Consider the following 19,686-nt stretch of genomic DNA (forward strand, 5'->3'; position numbering starts at 1 on the left):
TACTGTTTTCCTTTGAATTTCAACATTTCTTCATGCTAATTAGTAACCTTTTTAATAGTTGAACAAACGCAATAGTAGCAACGAATTGATGTTATGATGATTTCAATTTAAGTAGAAATAGCGATAAATTTTAAATCAAAAAGTCCAAAAACGATTACTTACAAGTCGAACATTCTATAATTACAATCTCAAATACTAAAACTTTGTGGCAAATTGATACATAAGTACTTCATAAAGCTGCACAACAATTATAAATACGAATATATTTATTTTCCTCGATATTGATAAAATATACATTGAGCCACAAACAAAACATTAAAGCATATGCTCACGAAAATACCCAGAAAAATTCTGCGCGAATCCAGTCATTCAGGGCAAATGTATTAAAATGGCTAATCATATTCACATTTATTACCTTTTCCATCGAAACGTATTGCTCTTCACGATATGTATACATTAGCGTATTCACTGCAACGACCACATGAAACTCTCTAATGAAAACATTTTATTGTATTATGTTGGAAAAAAGTCAAAGTTCCGGATAGCCAAAAAGCAGCATCAGATTAATGAAAACATAAACAAACAACTCCGGTCCAACAGGTCAAACAGTTTGGATAACGATGAACGGAAACGGCTCAACTGTCCGTACCGAGTTGAGAATTAGAAAAGTGCCAGTCAATTCCTGCATGGTTTTACCAATAATATATGAAACATATACAGCGGCGTAACTAGTCCTTGTTCGGAGTGGAATCATTTAGGAGCGGGTCTAGGGCAGGGCCTTACTATGGAGACAAGGGGGTGCAACAAGCAGTTTTGCTTCATTTTTTCTTCTCTTTGAAAATTTAGTACTAAAGTACATTAATTTGCGTACCAGCGTATATGCAGTTAAACGTCTGATAAACCACTTTCTCGATACTCCAGAGTTTAGCTCACTTTCGCTCTCTGCACCCCTTAAATATGGTATTACAAAAATGAAGGCACGCAGCTAGTTGTTTGATTGATTTCGGGTAAAATAAAACCTGACCTATCAAGCAGCGGATACGTGTCCTTTCAATATTAGAGAGGAGCTATAACCGACTTCAAAGCCGGTCAATTTTAGCGTTAGGCACAGGGAGATTTCTTTTGGTGTTCATCAAAAAATCAAACTAGTCCTTCTGTCCCATCCCCAAGGTGGTGCACACTAAGCCCTCGATTTTGCTATGGCATACTCAAGGGGTGTAGCGAACGTAAGTTAGCTCAAGCCCTGGAGTACGTATCGAGGATAGGAATACCATGATCTGTTATATAGGTATCAAATAGATGTATCTAGGACAGACGCCATCCTGAGAACATTGCCTTGCCATAAACACTACTACTATGTATGATTCCACTAAATTTAGACCGGATAAACACGTGATCTCCTACACTGACTGACGTCACAATCACACCGGTGGTACTATCCCAAGCATGCCCTGTTTCCGCATCAGAGAATATGGAACCCTGGGACAACCCGTTAATGACAAGTTCCGTCACAACGTTGTCTGTCGTGGTTCCAGTGGTCAGCCAGGTGAATACGTACACCCCACTGACCGGAACTGTGTATACACCATCTCCTGCATGATAGTGATCATCCATGTCCAGTAGGACTTCATCGAATGCTATCACTAGATTGGGATGTAAATTCAAATCTCTTCCACTCAAAGAAACGCTGAATGCTCCTGCTCCATTAGGCGCAACTCTGACTGCAATAACAAAACAAAAACAGTTTATTAAGCGATTGTTATATATGCCGTAATATGTTGTGACTCCCTTTAAACCACATTGTAGGTTTATGCTTACTTTCCTGGAATATGTCATAGCAAAATCGAAATCTCAGTGTGCACCACCTTGTGGGTGGGACAGAAGAACTTGTTTGATCCTTTGATGTACATCAATAATAAATTATTGATGGGCAGCTAATATTTTGGATAATAAAATAATGTGAATGTAAAAATATAAATAAATTAATGTATGCTATAGTATAATGTGGTGTTGTAGCTTACCAGATCGTGAGGGCTGTTCATCCTTACACTTCCTTAATGGTTTCGTTTTAGATGTTGCGTTGATGCCATCTTTGGGATTCTCTTCAGGCCAATTGGAATCGGAGACACGGTCGGGAAACTCAGTGAGACGTTTGTCCGTCCAATCTTGGGATTGTTTTGATACTGATTTCAGCTCTCGCTCCAGCTGGTCAATACGGATTTCTTTTCGCTTCAGATCCTCCTCGTTGCTCCTGACCGTCATCTCCAGCAGCTGTAACCTGTTGTCCTGACGTTCTATCCTTTCCAATAACGATTCCACCAGACGTCTAAGCGATTCCTCTGTGGACACTTCTCTGCAACGATTATTCATTACGATTCGTTCACTTCATCCAGAGAATATGTTATAGCAAAATCGAAGGCTAAGTGTTTGCCACCTTATGAATGAGACAAGAAGACTAGTTTGATATTTTGGTGTACATCAAAAACATATCGTGACATTGACTAGATTTGAAGACAGGTGTCGCTCCTCTCTAATCTAATCAAAGGATAGCTATCAATGGGCGCAGCGAGTGTAAGCGAGAGTCATCCCGAGAATTTCGAGGATATACGATCTGTGACACGCCTAAGCGGCTTATGACTGTTATTAAATACTAAAATGAGACATAAAGGCATATCAGCAACTTGCTTTATAGAAATTTTTAGCAACACCCGACCTCGATACTCCCGGGGTTAAGCTCACTTTCGCTCTCTGTACCCCTGTAATATGTCATAGCAAAATTGAAGGGTTAGATGCACCCTCTTGTGGATGACTTTGAAGTCGGGTGACGCTTCTCTGTAAATCTTCAAAGATATAATCATCCTAAGGGATCGGATTTTTTTTTTTTACCCAAGACCAATGAAATAGCTTGCCGCGTGCCTTCGTTTTTGCTATAACATATTCCATGGGCACAGAGTGCTAAAGTGAGCGTAACCCCTGGAGAATCGCGGATGAGAAATATCAAGCATATATGGAACTTATCATATTCCTCATTGGCTTTTTTATGACAGTAACCTACACGTAACTTTTTAGAAATTCATGTCATCAATTAATCAGACGTTTGATGACAATGTTCTGCAATAAGGTTTAGACGTTTTAAAAGCTCACCTACTCATGATATCTTGCCATGAAACTATACTTACTCTTTGTGTGTCTCTTGAAATAACTTGGGTGTAGTTGTTATTTTTGTGTACATGAATTGCATTTAGTATTACTATATATTTTTACTGTTGTTCTAACTAAGTTTTGTATGGAATACACCAGCATATCTTACCTATGGTCAATGTTCACGTCAGATGGACTAACGTCCGGGCGAGAATTTTCGGTCGGACTCTCCTTAGCCGTGCCATGGACCACAAAACTCAGGACGAGGGCGAGACGCAGCCAGTACATTATGTACTACAGAAGTGTCGATAACGGGCCGATTTATTTATCAATTACTTTGAAATTATTGCCTTTAGAAACAATCTAGCACTGAGCTGATAAGAAACGGTGGTCTGGACGTCACGAGTCTGGTTCGTTGATAGTTGACCGTACTAACACATGGCAACGATTGTAGTAAATATAGTACCGTACACGTATAAAAGGTCATTTACGCAAGCTTAAATTTTCGCGATTCTGACCCTCAGTTAGAAAATTACACGGATTACAATTTCGCGGTCTAGACAGGAACTAAATTTTCGCGATGTTTTAGCAAAGCATTACAGTAAGAATGTGGAATTTGTTAATCAAATCTTCAACCAAACTAAAAGATGAGCGATACAACCTATTTTCAAACATCTTGCATTACTTTTGATGTATATGGTTTGCTACAACCACATCCTCGTTATTTCATGACGACATAACGGTTACGAAATTGATTATTGCGTCTCATGTTTACGCTTGTCATTTTATTCTGCGGATCATATATATGTTCGCAATCACGTTGTCGTTATCAACCCTCGAAATCGCGAAAATATCATCCCTGTGGAAATATTTCGCTATACGGTGGTTAATCATTTTCACCAAAAACCTTGCTTGTGTACCATATAAAATAAAGATAAAAGTGTTTTTTTATTGCTTCGGATTTTGATAAAAGGACCTTGTATACTATTTATGTCTTTTTTAATGCCTTTGTACTTTTGGATTATTCTGACTTCAAATAATATGTGGAGCATAAGTCGCTACAACTACTTGGTGCAGGATGAGTTGTCATTAAATATGTATATATGAGAATAACATTATCATCTAAATATTGTATTTATTGAAAACAAGTTCAAAACTCGCGCAGTTGAGCCACGAAGTAAGGCAACACTTTTGCGATAAAGAAAACCAAATAAAATAATGGAAATGCTAGTCTTGTTAATTGTTTGATGCCAATCAAACGTTCCATTTCAAATACTTTATAAAAGAAATAATCCCTATATATCACCATCGCATAAGAAATCAAAGACAACCTTTTTTTCATCAGATAGAACAGATGCCGTATGAACTTAAAAGTGGCACCATGGCGCGCGCTGATTCTAGAACACTTTACCCATTATCTGTTGCCAAAATAATTAAGACATACGTTTTTTCCGTCTTCCTGTTATGAGTGCAAATGGTGGAAACTATCTAGGACAAAAACAATTATTTATTGTGCCATCTATCTAAGAGTTCTGTGATAGAAGTAGGACCGTTATGGCTAACTCCTTAATTGAATGGACATTTATCGAAGCGTACATTGATATAAGAAAAGTTAATTTTATAGAACGAACAGTTAACTATGCGTTATTTCGAAAAACATCATATGTTACATGATTTTTTTCAATTGGGTTGTATTTGTGATATTGTGGAAATACCATAGTTTACAGGTACATTTAGGTTTGGTAAAATTATAAATGTATCACCCTTGTCACAGACAATGTATTTTTGTAGATATGTCTATACAATTAAACTTTTATGAAATACAAACTCTATTCATTATACAACAATTACAAAACAAATTATTTCTAGTTATATTAATTACTCTTGTTGGCCCGGATGTTAGCGCGCGGATGATTTCCATGTGGAAGGAAACCGGAGTTCCCGGAGAAAACCAACGTGATCGGGCAGGTCACCCAAAACCTTCTCACGTCCGATCTGGGAATCGAAACCCGGCCGCCTTGGTGAAAGGCGAGTGCGCTATCCACTGCGCCAAATGGAAATCAACATTTATTAACCTGATACTTGTATATATGTTCTTGTAAAATTAGGAAATAAAGAAATAAAAATATCAACATTGCATTTAACAGAGAAAGTGATATTTCTATTATTTTAAGGAGAAATATAACAGGAAGGAATTGCATTTCTGAACCTATATCCTCTCAGAAATACCATATATCTCGACTAGTGCTACTGCATCTACGATAATCGCCATCCCGAGAACATCGCATTGCTGTAGATGTTGTCACTGTGTAAGTTGCCTGAGTATTTAGACCTGATAAACACGTGATCTCCAACACTGGCTGACGTCACAATCAAACCGGTGCTACTATCCCAATGAGCGGCATCCGGGTCAGAAAAAATTCTACCCCGCGGTGAGCCGTTAATTACCAGCTCTGTAACAACGTTAGCTGTTGATTCTCCTGTCGTAATCCAGGTGAATACATACACACCGCTAACCGGAACAATGTATACTCCATCTGCCTTGTTGTAGTTACCTCCGATGTCCAGGAGAACTTCGTCAAACGTCAAAACAAAATTAGGATGTAAATCCTGATTCTTGCTTAAGGAAACGCTAAAGGCTCCAACTTCTCCGGAGTTAGCTGGTGACACCCTAGCTGTAATTATAAAATAAGAAGTTTATTGCGTATCACGAGTTTAACTAGGAACATACATCTTCTGTGTAAATCTGTTATCGTGGATTCTTTAAATATTTTACTTATTTAATATGTTCAGCGAAGTGTCAATTGACTTATGCAATAGTGACCGGCCGGATGACTGAACATGATTCACACACCATACAATCGAGACCATTGAAGGTCATGTTGTCACTCACCGGACCTTCGAGGTTGCTCATCTTTTGTTTTCTGTCTAGATGTGATACCATTGATTTTACTCTTGGTCTGTTCTAGGGGTGAATCGGGATTGATGTCGTGGTCTTGAGCCTCGGACTGCTGACGTTCATCCACAGGAGGCTGGATTTGATATGACGCTGTTTTTATTTCATCAAGTTCTCGTTCCAGATGACCTATTCGGATGTCCTTACGCTTCAAATCCTCTATGTTTTCCTCGATAGTCTTCTCCATCTGTTGTAGTCTTATCTCCTGAAGTTCGACCCGCTCCATCAAAGATTCCACAAAGTGTCTCAGCGGCGCGTTCGATGACGCTGTCCTACAACAAACACTTGTCATAATGCAGTACAACAATTCCATTGCAAATGCTAGGGCTTCATGTAAAGATGTATGTAACCGAATTGCGTTCATACCGGCATGAATATTGAAAAATGCCGTTTAATCCCTTAATTTACATTCAAACCTGATCAAAGTTTCTCTGTCACCTCCGAGAAGAGGGTTTTCTGTCATCCCTATGGTAATACATATACTCTATTTCCTTCACATCGGTGAGAGGGAATGATCATCCCCGTGGTGAGTGTATACCAAAGAAATTTCATCACTTGGGGTTAGATTTTTGAGTATCTTAATTGTGCGGCTTGAAGCAAGCCTCGGGTAAGACATTCAAGAATATCACCACTCGGATTAAGATTTCTCTGTCATACCTTCACGGTCTTCACGATTAAGGGCGTTAAATTTACCTGTCGCCATTTCTCACATCGGCTTGGCTGGTGTACGTCCCTGCCTTTTCTACCGGACTCTCCTCCGCAGTACCACGGGTCGCTAAAGTCAGGACGAAGACGAAATACAACCAATCCATTCTACACGTTGGTCGTTGACAACTTTGTCGAATTTCAAAAACGATCTACATGTAGCCCCACACTGATAAGAAATCGCCCACGTGGTTCCTTATAGGGACTGTAGATATGATGTTCTACACTTCCTCATTGTTTATCAAGGTTTCAACCTTCTCGTTACAGTTAGACTTAAAAGAAGACGGCAGCCCAGTGAGACAACTACGGAAAAAAAAAGGCGGGAGGGAAAAGAACTGATATAAATCTTAGTGGTGTTCCGATTAGTCGACTAAGTCGAGCATCGGTCAGTTAGGCTAAGTAACTGATAAATCGAGTACAAAATCCATGATCGATTTTAGTCGGAATGCTAATGTGTAGATATTATGGAGTTTTCAGTAGATATTTTCCCATCTACTATGTAAACTTGATGGCATCATCACTGCATGACTTACTTTTAGCGCATAGCTGCTAATTAGGACTATTTATTACAGATTCGGTGTTGGAAGAGAGGTATTTTTTATATCATAATTTCATGGTATCACTTTTTTATTTGCCTAAGTGACTCGCAACAACAGCATGGAGGATTTCACTATGTATTTTTATAAAACTATTAGTAATCGACCATCGGTTGGTAAATGGTAAACAATGATCGATCATAAAATTTTAACCGATAACCAACATTAATATATCATATAAGTGTGGCGATGGGGACAGCAAATCAGTTTTTACATCCCCAATGTCCTATAAGCTGGAATCAAAAGAAAACCCCCGATTCTGCAGTGAGCAGTAAACATTAGTCACCTGATATTCCGTCTTTTCGTATTGCAGATTTATCTGATCTTGTGAGTAGGTATTGTGACGTTATCATTTTGTGTGAGAAAATTACGTCTTTTTCCCAAAAAATGATGACGTTACTCTCACAAACAAATGACATAACAATCAATACATGGTTTCAAGAGCAGATAACTCTGCAATACGAAAAGACGGAACTATACACTTTCCTGAAACTGCACGTTCCCCTAAGCAACTTTTTAAGGTAAACATACGCGTGATATTGCCAGCATTCAACAACTGTTTTTTTTTTTATATATAAACATCCGGATAATCTTTGCTGGTGTAAATCATTGCGTTTTCAAACCAAAAAGAAAAACTTTCCAATGAAAATATTTAATTTTGAATAATGATTGAAAATCAATCCTCAATTAATTGAATTAATTATATGGTAAATCACTTAAGAGTGCTACTAGTATAAAGAATATAATTTACTTAAGGAAAACGATATTTCCTTAATCATAAATAATTTCGAAATATTTTTTGTTCAAACTTTATTTACATTGATTATGAAATTACTTTTATAACTTAAATGCTTTTTAGGACTTTAGATTTTTTAAATAAAAACCCCAATCATAACCATGGAATTAAAATAGATATTTAAGTCCGTGTCATTACAAATGATACCACCTGACATTGTCACAAGACTGAGGTCAAAGAAGATCGTTCATTGTTCTAAATAGTAATAGAACGTTACCAAAGTTAGACAATATATTCAGAAAGAAGAATTCTATCATGGAGCGGGTTGTGCTGATGAAGCGGATCTGGACTGGGTCAATCGTCGGCGACCAGGTAGCTCAATATTTGCAGAGTATCTGTCAACGTTGGTGCAATCAAATTCGCTATGCACCCAAATTCGCCACCCTGTGACGAAAATGCCATATGACGTCATCACACATCAGATGTGACGTAAATAACGTCACCACAGTTTTTTGCACAGTTAAAGCCTTCAAATATTTTGATAAGAAGAGGTATTAGAACGGAAAAGTTATATTATTAATTTAAACAGCTATAAAATATCTTGTACCATACCGAATCGTAAAAATTTGGTCTGTGCGACGGACATCTTGTCCACTAAACTCATAAATCAGAGGCCTGTTGGTTGTGATTTACTGTTACTGATATCTTAACGGAAATTACAGTTTAATGGTCGACTGAGCCGTCAATGCAAGTAAATTGTTATTATACAAGTGTATCATTGTAGGCTGACGACCCCATGCGTGTTTACGGAAATGACGCTCGGAAAGATTTGATAACTCATTTTCCATTTTCCTGCATTGTGTATTTACAATCAACCAGCATCTTTTTAAAGGTATTGTTTGTGTTTAACATTCAACCATCTTACAACCGTGACACTTTAATTACAATACCATCTAAAAAAAAGATTTATATCTGAAAAGAATCCGTTGTCGGCCTGAAAGTACTGCTGTACAATGCAATCGTATGATGATTGTACGTAGAGACTGACAATTACCAAAGACTGATTTTTACATGAAAAAGTAAGTACATTTACAACACCTGAAGCAGTCTCTGTAGAATAAGTTTTCAAGCCCAAACAATCGTTTTAATTTGTCAGATGTTTCCCGTTGGCGCAAGACGATCAGATATGCACATGAGACAAATTACTCCAAAGGTCAGAGAGGAAAGGTTACCGTTGAAAGCCCTTGACCCTCTCATCCGGACCCGATGAAAAATGTAATTTTGGGCACCGATTTGGCGGAAGTTTATATTTGTTCAGGACTGAGTCTTCATTGTGATTAACCTGTATACAGCTTTAAATGGTGGACAGCCAATGAACTGGATAAATTGACAAGGAATTAATTGTCTTGAAATCACACAAGGTGACCTTGATCAGGTACAGCCAATGGGAATCCAATGTGACCACAGGTAAATGGGTAATGCATTCATCTCAGCCGATCCCACCCATCTTACCTAAATAGCATTAATCAGTTTCCCCAAGTTACCGAAAAATAACTTATTACAAGTAAGAAAGGCAATTTATTTCAGTGTCTATCATTGTTACACACACATATTTTGAATTGTTCATATCAGTACGACTTATGTAACATCAACCGCATACACAATTTTACATTTAAACATATACCTTACTTGGAAACTAGTGAAATGTTTGAAGTTGGCGAAACTGCCTGCGCATTTGAGCGAAACCACGGAAGTCCTGATGACGTCACATATACTGCTACGTGACGTCATTCAGGCGTGTTTACAACAATGTTTATCTATTCCGTCTTTGCGTATTGCAGAGTTATCTTCTCTTGAGAGCAGGTATGGACTAATAGAATCTCTCACCCCTTGGGGGTGAGATAGGGGAATCTTTCCCCGAGGGTTGAGATTCCTCTATCTTATCCACAAAGGAGTGAATGATTCTTTTTCTCTTACCCTGTTCTCCCAATGTGTATCATAGACACAATGTAATGATAACGTTACATGCTAAATTCAGGGTTGACGTGACGTTGATGGATTGTTGACGTGACGTCATTGTATTGTTGAAGTGACGTCATACCATTGTTATGAATAGGGGAATCCCCCCGTCTCAACCCTAGGGTGAGACAAGGAAATCTCACACCGGTAAACGTGCGGATACACCTGTCCAGGGTAAGAGAATGTTACGTCACTTGGTTCGAGTAAGAAAATTACGTCGTTTTCTCAAAAAATGATGACGTTACTCTCACAAACAAATGACGTAACAATCAATACCTGCTCTCAAGAGAAGATAACTTTGCAATACGCAAAGACGGAATAGGCATTTCAGTCAAATCTTCTTCTGTACAGGTGCACGTTGGCATTTTGATAAATGCTTATTTGGACGAATTATGAAGTTAAACCCTCACTCAGTAATGTGACGAATTTGTCTGCACTTACGTTAGAGTTCGGAGGTTTCCCGAGTTCGAACCTAGCCCGGTCTGGCTGTTGTAATGGCATTTTCCCTTTTTCTCCTCAGTGTTACACCACGGACTTATAGATAACATATACTGTACACTGAAACTTGATTGAATAGTGCATATCAGTACACAATTTTAGTTGAGCGTATTAAGAGCCCAACATGACCGATTAATACATGTTCTGACCAGTATTAAAGTAATAATATTGCCACGGTGTACAATCAATCTGTTAAATCATGGGATATCCTAGGTTAAAGCTTAGTCAAACAGATACATTGTAATTATAGTGCTCCAAAATTTGTGATATTAACTTTGATGTGATAAGCTAAATACTGTGATAAATCTGTGATTATTATGCAATTGAAATCTGTGATCATATGTGATATTTGTACCTGTCGAATAAATATTATTATTAATTCATTTGTTATTTGATTCACGTGATATTTCAGATCCCTTTGGTCTTTTTTTCTTTCGACAATTCTGCAATTTGTTATCTTTTTACAATGTTTCCATATGAAACTTTGTTGCTTATATTGAAATGACCCATCCCTACAAGCAATCGGGGTACATGCAACGTTTCATTTAAATATGTTATTCCTCTTTATTTTAAGATCGGATATTTCGTAAATTCGATTAACTCTACAGTTTCCGGTTTCGTTTGCGCCAAAACGAGGACAAACGGATGTACACTAAACCGGCGTGAGATCCGAAGTTGTCAAGTCATTGGGATCATAATACAACATCTCAGCTGAATTTAAGCCATAAAAATGAAGATGAACATAACTTCAGCAGGTAAGAATTCAATAAATTATGTCATCAAATAATTCTCAGTCAGAGAAATGATCCTATTCTACGACATGTGAAAAAGAAGTTGAACAAGTCGGGGTTGACCAAGATAAATAAACGAACAAAAAACTAACTGGATTTGTAATCGACAGTACAGTGTACTCGTTAAATTGAAAAATAGACAACCGTTATCGAACATACTCAGAAGTAACGTGATTAAGAGAACTATTTCAACTGTAGCCTTAATTAGATAATCAAACTGATTTTATATTTCATGTTGTTCTCTTCTTTTATGTTCCTATCATTGTTCCATTTTCGTTTTGACTTTCTCTGTCTGTCTGGAGACATTACAAAGTTCAATGAAATAAAGGCAGATCCATCATTATTTTAGTTTTTGTTCAAACAAAAAATTGGATATGCCGAATGACACAAATAAGCTAACTTAAGATGCACATTTGATTCCAATTTGGTCATGATGACATCACAACACAATAAAATGCCATCATGATGACATCATACAATTATTGGTACTATGAAATGGGTAAACTTCTGGTCATTTTCAAGCAATGCTGCATCGAAATGTTTTTCATCAATATTTTATTCAATTATTTACATTTTTTTTATTGCTGAACATCATCCTAAAACTATTTTTAGATAAAAACAACCTAGTGCAAAACAAGCTGGGTAGATCAGGGCCCGTACATTCATGAAACTGTTATCATGGCTCACGCTCAGGCTTGGTTTCTGTGCTCAAACCAACTTTCTCGAACTCGCTAAAATCATCTCAAACTACACAGAGTAAAATGTAAACATAAAAAAATGTATTAGGACTATTCAGATTTAAATCTCTTAAGATTATGTCCAAATCAATGAGTTTTTTTTATTTATCTGTAACAGGAGATAGAGAAAATGTTAAGGCCATGCTGGGGTTAAAAAACCCGGACTCTCCTAACTCTAGACTGACACTCTCCCAATTGAGCTATCTGGTCGCTGATGATTAACCCAGTCCAGTTCCGCTACATTCCTCCCTCCTTTTTCTAAGTCTTTGCCCCCGAAGACCCAACTGTTAACAACCCAAGTTTGGGTACCCCCTTGCTAAGTGTACTTCCAATGCTTGAAACAAGAGTTACCAATCTCCCTAAAACTCCCTCACTCAAGTCCAAACTCACACAAACTCAAAATCTACATCCTGTGGTCAAATGATCTCCTACATGTAGTTACGGCAGGGTGTGTGTGTTATGATCATAACAGGTGTGTCTGAATCAAAAGAATGTTTTTTTGAGATAATTTGATACATAAAAAGGGAAAGATAAATTCAACAAAGCAGTTTCAGTCATGTTTCATGCACTTCCTCCCTCATTCCTCAATGTGAAAATGGGAAGATCTCCCTCATTTGAGGTTTCAGAGCTGTTAACACCTATGATAACTGGAATAAAAAATCAGGCTTAAGTACAAAATCCATGCTTGAGCATGGTATACGATTTCATGAATGTGGGTCCAGGATTCATGACGAAACTACCTGACATTTGTAGAATATAAATGTCACATGTTATCATACAGGAACAAATCTTCATTAACTTTCTGTCAATGGAACTGACAAGAAGATTTTCTGTGCTAGTATGTCGAGCTGTTTATGTTATATTCCGCATGGTTTGTTTGTGTTTCAGCTGGAGTAATATCCCTGCTGGATGAACCAGAGCCTCAGTTAAAGGTTTGTGTGTTTACAGTGATTCTGACTGGAAATATTCTGTTTTTGTGTGTAAATTTCTTTTTTTTTTCTTTTTTTTCTTTTCTCTCAAATAAGACAATTTCAGTTAGATTGCACCTGTGTGTACTAATTTGAAACAGCACAATGAATCGAACATGTTTTAGTTTAACAATATGACAATAATGATGCAATTTTCCATACCCTGAAATAAACACATCTTTTCAGATAACGAAATGACATAATTGACACTAGATGATCATTACAAAATTAAATGATTAATAACATATCTACAAATTCAATAAGATATTTTTTGTTGAAAACTGAGACGAGTATGTTGGAAAAATGGAATTCTGAATTATACCAGGGTTGACCCCCTTTTACCCACCCTACAAACTATACTGGCAAGAACTGTATATTTACATTTATTGTAATATACATGTAATACAATGAAATGAGAGTGAACTTTATTAATGATAATGATGAATATATTTTAATACACAGACAACATGACAATTGTTTTAGCTTACTGGTATAAACACCAACCCTCTACATAGACCTGAAGCCAAACTAATGTCCTGACAAACCAGATAATGTTATGACAGAATTTGAATAACAGATAAGTTTATACTGTAATTCAAAAACACAAGATTCTTATTCATAACAGTTTTAAATATAAATCTTATAGGATGCACATGAAGACCTTGATATATGAGTACAATCATTTCCGTGTTACACGATATATATATATACCTTCGATCGCAAATATCAGGAAATGTTCTGTTTTCAAACATGTGAGAAGATTTATATCTATAATCAATAAAGTATGTGTTGTTTATGATCTTAAATACTTAATTGTACATTTTGTTTTTACTTTCATCTACGTATACATGTACAAGATGGACCGATTTGTTAATTTTGTAAATGTTTTTTCAGCTCAAGCATATTTGAAACAAATTCAAATTGGTATAACATGTGAACAATTAAGTAAATATGTGTCCTGCTCGTAAACTTTTTTATATTCCTACAGCGAATTCCATGAAGTTAATACATATATGTACATATTTCGTATTCAAACTTTGGAATGATTTAGTTTAAATAGACTGCTTAATTAATATAGATTAGCATTCAGTAATGTTATATGGTACATGTAAATTGATGTTATGGTCACAAAATTGTGAAAAGTCATCAGAGGCTAGGACACTTCTTTGACAGTTTTGAAAAAAACATGTTTCTTCATTTAATTATTATGATATTTTTTGTTTCAACAGGTTTTTGCTTTAGAGAAACTCAATAAGATCGTTGATGTCTTTTGGGCAGAGATTTCTGAGGCTGTTGACAAGATGTAAGTATGGTTCTCATGCAGTTTTCAATCCATGAAAATATAAGGGGCAACTATAATGAGCTAAAAAGTCTTTGCTATGATGTTCATTCGTAATAACAAGAAATAATTATTGTCTAACATTAAATTTAACAAATAGACTTAAGATTATGATATGACATACAATGTACCAAGGAAACAATCTGATTTTTGATATTAAGTGATGTTAGTTTCTGACACTACATACAGAGTTTTCTTTACAGTCTGTATTATTATATAAAAAAAAAAATTACTACATGTATATGTGTTGTTTTCCAGTGAGATTCTGTATGAAGATATAGGATTTAAGAACAAAGAACTGGCAGCACTAGTCGCCTCAAAGGTATGCTATATAAAATAGAAGTAGCCTTCTTGAGTCAGATGTCCGTATCTTCAAGCACTCACTACAACATCCTCATTAAATTAGGGAGTGATTTGTCTGTCACTAACAGAACTCCAGTTTAGTGTTTTCCTTTATCTTGCACTGCAGCCGAAGTTGTAGTTGTTTTGTGTACTCACTACCTTTGATTTATTTTAACTCATTCGCCCCTGAAGACACATTTGAACTCTTCCAAATCAAAGGTTGGAATAGTTCATTATGAAATTTCAGGGGTGAATGAGTAAATGGTTTGCAGGTTGGTTAAATATTTTGTGGGATTAAATTTTCTGAATTGTATTCATATATCAAATATAGCAACAATAAATAAAAACCCTCTAAAAATCTATATTTGCTGTACTGCAAGTCAAGTTTAAAAATAAAACCTGTGAAATTATGGAAAACATATTTAATAATTACTGAGATATAGCAACACAGGTATGACTTTTCTGATGAAAAGAAAAATGAAGATACCTGGTACATAACACTTTTGATTGTAAGATTATCCAATCATGTTGATATCAGGGGAATATTGCATACACAATCAATTCCAGGAGATGAAAAAAAATCAGAACACACAATCAACAAGGGAGCTAACTTCTCAGTTTCATTACAACAATTTCACTGTCTGTTGACATTTACACATTATGCAAGTTTGCAATGGAGGGAGTAGTTTCACAATTTATCCTGAAAGAATCAGACAATCTTCATGTATTTTTTTTTTTTTTAAATGAGGTGCATGTTATATTTTTCAGGTATACTACCATTTGGGAGCTTTTGAGGAATCACTGACTTATGCCCTCGGAGCTGGTGGTCTATTTAATGTCAACGACACCACCGAATATGTGGAGACCACAATTGGTATGGCCACCCAAAACACAGCATAACACTGTACCCATCTCTAAATTTAATCTGTATAAAACTGTTCAGTATCCTAGCCTTATCAGGGACTGATAATAGGTCCCTATTTGATAAATCATTTCTTAAAATAAAAGTATGCCTTGCTGGACTTACATGAAAAATAATAGACATTTTTTTATTATTTTTTTATTAATAGTGTTCTAAGTGTAAAAAATCAGTATGGCCTGACCAGGTTTTTGAACTCTGGGCCACTGAATGTTATAATGTCTCTTTTACCAACTAATTTACCTGGTCGGCGGAAGTGTCCTAGACCAACTTTGCTACAGTTGTTTTGTTGGATGTTTTCATTTATTCGTGTTTTACTTTGTAGCCAAGTGTATTGACTTCTACACTAAAGGGATGCAGGTGAACACAGACACCCACGGGGCTGACAAAAAGGAGATTGACCCCCGCCTGGAGACCATTGTCAATAGGATGTTCCAGAGGTGCTTCGATGACAAACAGTACAAACAGGTCAGAGGAACTGATACATGATAGTTGTATTACCTGGTACAGATACTTTATATCCTACTCTATAAATTAGTCTCGCCAAAACATTTTTTTGGTGAAAGCTTACCTAATGTAATTCACAATTTGAAGTTTAATAAAAAAGAACAATGAATAAACCAATTGTTGATTGAAAAGTCTGCTGATTAACAGGAATTTTGAGCTGTAGTGAATGTTTTTATTTGTAACACAGGCTGTTGGAATAGCCCTGGAGACACGCAGGATCGACATCTTCAGAAGGGCCATCCTGGAAAGTGTAAGTTACATTGGAATGAAGTTCAAGCATTGAGAATGTGAAAGTTCTAAACATTTAAACTTCTCTGAACTATAAGGATGGATATCATGAAAAATTAATTCTGACTTAATCATTTTTTTACAGGTGTATATGAAGAAAAAATATTATATACACTTGTGAAAAATAAAAAAAATAATAATAAAAAAGTAAAATATTATGCATAATTAACGTACAATAAATACTGATGGTACTTGTGTAATATGATTCTGTGTGAATTTTTCTCTAGGATGATGTGGCAGCAATGTTGTCATACAGCCTTAAAGTGTGCATGTCTCTGATACAACACCGACAGTTCAGGAATGAAATCCTCACAGTGCTCACCAAACTGTACATGGAGTTAACCACACCAGACTACATCAACGTCTGTCAGGTACTGGCAAAGCAACAAGTAGTCATTTTAGAAAATCATTGTGCATGTGAATGAACCAAAAAGAAATTGTTCAAGAGACTTGGTTTGTGCAGCTATCACTTCATGAAATTTTAAGAGTTTTATTTTTTCCCAATTTAGTACGGTACTCAAACAATTTTGATTATCCGAAAGTCAAAGACCAAGTCCCTGTCTTTAGAACACCCACACAAACGCTGTCAGAAAAATGTGTTTCTACCGTCCCTGCACATACTGTATAACAGGACATTTTCTGCTGCAGTTTAATTTTCCTGCCTTTATCATTATAAAAAAAGAGGGCAAATTTATCATTAAGGCAAACATTAGTAAACAACATAATAAACATAGTGATTAAATGTTAACGGTGAAATTATAATTGGGCGAATATGGATATGGATTTTACTGGCGCGGAAGATTGACTGGGGCGAAAATTCCCCTGTATACACTTGGCGGATCCAGAGACGTATCTGGGGGTGTTTCCAAAATTTCCAGGGGTGGGTGTCCATGTGGGGAAAAATTGAAGAAAATGGTAAAAATACATGATTTAAAAAAAAAAATCTCCGGGTAGAGGGGTTTCTGGAAGCCCCCCAAAAAACTCTGGATCTGCCACTAACATTATACCATAACCTATAGTGTTACTTTATATGGTTCTCGTCACTTGCTCTGTTGTCTGAAGTGCAATGTTATAATGAGAACATGTGTATATTTTCAGTGCTACATTTTCTTGGATGATCCCCAGTCAGTGACAGAGATCTTAGAAAAGTTGATGCAAGGATCTGAGGTAAGTAAAAATCAGCATGAAAACATTCCATATAAAACAAAGTTTAAAGGTCAGAAGATAACTGGAGTTGTCCAGTGATTTTATCAGTCAGTCTCAAATACCGCAAAAGTTTGTCATAAATCTGGACACCATGGTTACTGAAATTTATTCTGCAATTACAAAGTGTTCCCTTTAGAAATGCAACAGTCACTGAGATCCATGTTAAGCATCTAAATATTAAGTAACTGCTAGATTATCTGGAGTCGGGAGGGTCCACTGAATACCAAATCTTCTGTAATCACACCATTCAGAGGTCTACATATATTTGCACCATTCAGTGAAAACATGAAGTATTCCTTTGTATACCATAAGAAAAACACTTTTGAGTTAATTTGTGATGATTTTTTATAATGTGCTCAAACCATTGAACAGGAATAATAATTTTGTTTGTTCTTTGCGCCAAAAACAAAAAGAAATGGACTAAAAATGAAAGTGATCAATAGTTTAATAGTATGACCAGAGATTATGAGTGGTCTGTTGGTTTATGCAGCCAGGCAAGCAGGTTTGTCAACTTTTAAACGTTAAGTTTTCATGAAAAGGGATTGGCAGACAAACAAAAATGTGTATCTAACACTGCTTCTAAACATTTAAACTTAATTGTTTTACAACAAGTATGAAGCAAGTTATTTCAACTTATATTAATCACTCTTGTTGGTCCGGATGTTAGCAGACAGGGGATCTTAATATGGGAGAACCAGAGTACCCCGAGAAAACCCATGTTGTAAGGCAGTTGACTCCATTCCTTTTTCATGTCCGATGATCGGGGAATCGAATCCCGGCCGCCTTGGTGAACTGCAAGTGCGCTATACACTGCACCACCCGACCTCTCTACTACTATAAACTATCAAACAATAACTTATCAGAGTGTTTTTGTATCGTCCAGAATGACATCCTGATGGCATACCAGATCGCCTTCGACTTGTACGACAGTGCCACTCAGCAGTTCCTCCTGCGTGTGGGCAATGGACTCCGCACCTCAGGTCAGGTAACGGGAACAGAGAAAGGGCGGATTATTGCCACCGTGACAGAGGGCAAGGAGGAGGAAAAAGATGGAGAGTCTGGGTAAATTCTTAATTATGAATATATATTTTTTTAGAAAATATTGAAGCCAATTTTGTCTTTAAAATATTTTTGCAGTGTTTATAAGTACATTTAATTCTTTGTCTTAAAACGTGTAATGATATAAAACGTGTAGGGAAAACAGTTTCACTTTGTTGAATTAATAATCATTCAAATTTAGTAGGAAAATTTGATATTTAAAAATCTATAGAAACACTTTTTATAATGATTTGTTTATTCAAATAGTTTAGTAATGATTGATATCGTTTAAAAGGAACCAAAATGTATATGTTACTCATGAATACTTGACCGTGTTTTGTTGTTCAATTTGTTGTGGTCTTTATTTTACAGAGAGATACAGCTAGGCAAGGTGGAACCAGAGGTTAGTGTTACATTGGTCAAAGCAAGTAGACACAGGCCCTGACTGTGTGTATAGTCAAACTTCGATGTTTCAAACTTTGTGGGACCATCTGGAAAAAAACTAAAAATCGAGACTTTGACTCATAAAAGTTAAAACTTTGAACATGTAATTGTAAAGTGATAGAACACAAGGCAAGAAATTTAATTTAAAATCTATAAATATTGGATTTAATGAAATCAGAAAAAATATGTTTCATGTATTAATACATTGTAGTTTGCTTGTTTTGGTGTTTAAATGACCAAAGGACATTTCAAATTTTTACTTTGATTTATAAGTTGCAATTTTTAGGTCACCCGAGACAAAGTCTCAAGTGACCTATTGCGATCGCCTTTTGTCCGTCGTCGTCCGTCGTGCGTCCGTAAACAATTTACATTTTCGACTTCTTCTCCAAAACCCCTGAACCAATTTCAATGAAATTTTGCAGGGACCTTCCATGGACAAAGGTCAACAAAAATAGT

At 36.2% G+C, this 19,686-nt stretch overlaps 3 protein-coding genes across 3 annotated transcripts in view; 1 reads left to right on the forward strand and 2 right to left on the reverse strand.

Moving 5' to 3' along the window:
• Window positions 1-307: 307 nt before the first annotated feature.
• Window positions 308-3,702, reverse strand: LOC110452223. The gene is made up of 3 exons (XM_021500600.1): window positions 3,311-3,702; window positions 2,022-2,353; window positions 308-1,721 (listed from the first exon to the last, which is right to left on the reverse strand). Exons 1-3 carry the CDS (start codon window positions 3,427-3,429, stop codon window positions 1,306-1,308), a joined length of 867 nt encoding a protein of 288 aa, XP_021356275.1. The 5' UTR covers window positions 3,430-3,702; the 3' UTR covers window positions 308-1,305.
• A 1,509-nt stretch (window positions 3,703-5,211) lies between these two features.
• On the reverse strand, window positions 5,212-6,991 carry LOC110452236. The gene is made up of 3 exons (XM_021500614.1): window positions 6,791-6,991; window positions 6,035-6,369; window positions 5,212-5,816 (listed from the first exon to the last, which is right to left on the reverse strand). The coding sequence occupies exons 1-3, from the start codon at window positions 6,907-6,909 to the stop codon at window positions 5,398-5,400; spliced, it is 873 nt and encodes a 290-aa protein (XP_021356289.1). The 5' UTR covers window positions 6,910-6,991; the 3' UTR covers window positions 5,212-5,397.
• A 4,280-nt stretch (window positions 6,992-11,271) lies between these two features.
• LOC110452240 (26S proteasome non-ATPase regulatory subunit 1-like) overlaps window positions 11,272-19,686 on the forward strand; it is a 244,652-nt gene continuing 236,237 nt past the window's right edge. Inside the window, exons 1-11 of the mRNA XM_021500619.1 lie at window positions 11,272-11,406; window positions 13,068-13,111; window positions 14,377-14,450; window positions 14,745-14,808; window positions 15,597-15,702; window positions 16,073-16,215; window positions 16,442-16,504; window positions 16,770-16,913; window positions 17,641-17,709; window positions 18,632-18,810; window positions 19,159-19,189. Coding sequence (XP_021356294.1) covers window positions 11,382-11,406; window positions 13,068-13,111; window positions 14,377-14,450; window positions 14,745-14,808; window positions 15,597-15,702; window positions 16,073-16,215; window positions 16,442-16,504; window positions 16,770-16,913; window positions 17,641-17,709; window positions 18,632-18,810; window positions 19,159-19,189 — 942 coding nt within the window. The 5' untranslated portion in view covers window positions 11,272-11,381. The remainder of the gene's footprint in view (window positions 11,407-13,067; window positions 13,112-14,376; window positions 14,451-14,744; window positions 14,809-15,596; window positions 15,703-16,072; window positions 16,216-16,441; window positions 16,505-16,769; window positions 16,914-17,640; window positions 17,710-18,631; window positions 18,811-19,158; window positions 19,190-19,686) is intronic.

The sequence above is a fragment of the Mizuhopecten yessoensis genome, unplaced genomic scaffold, assembly GCF_002113885.1.
Source record: "Mizuhopecten yessoensis strain PY_sf001 unplaced genomic scaffold, ASM211388v2 scaffold6505, whole genome shotgun sequence".
In the NCBI taxonomy this organism is placed as follows: Eukaryota; Metazoa; Mollusca; class Bivalvia; order Pectinida; family Pectinidae; genus Mizuhopecten; species Mizuhopecten yessoensis.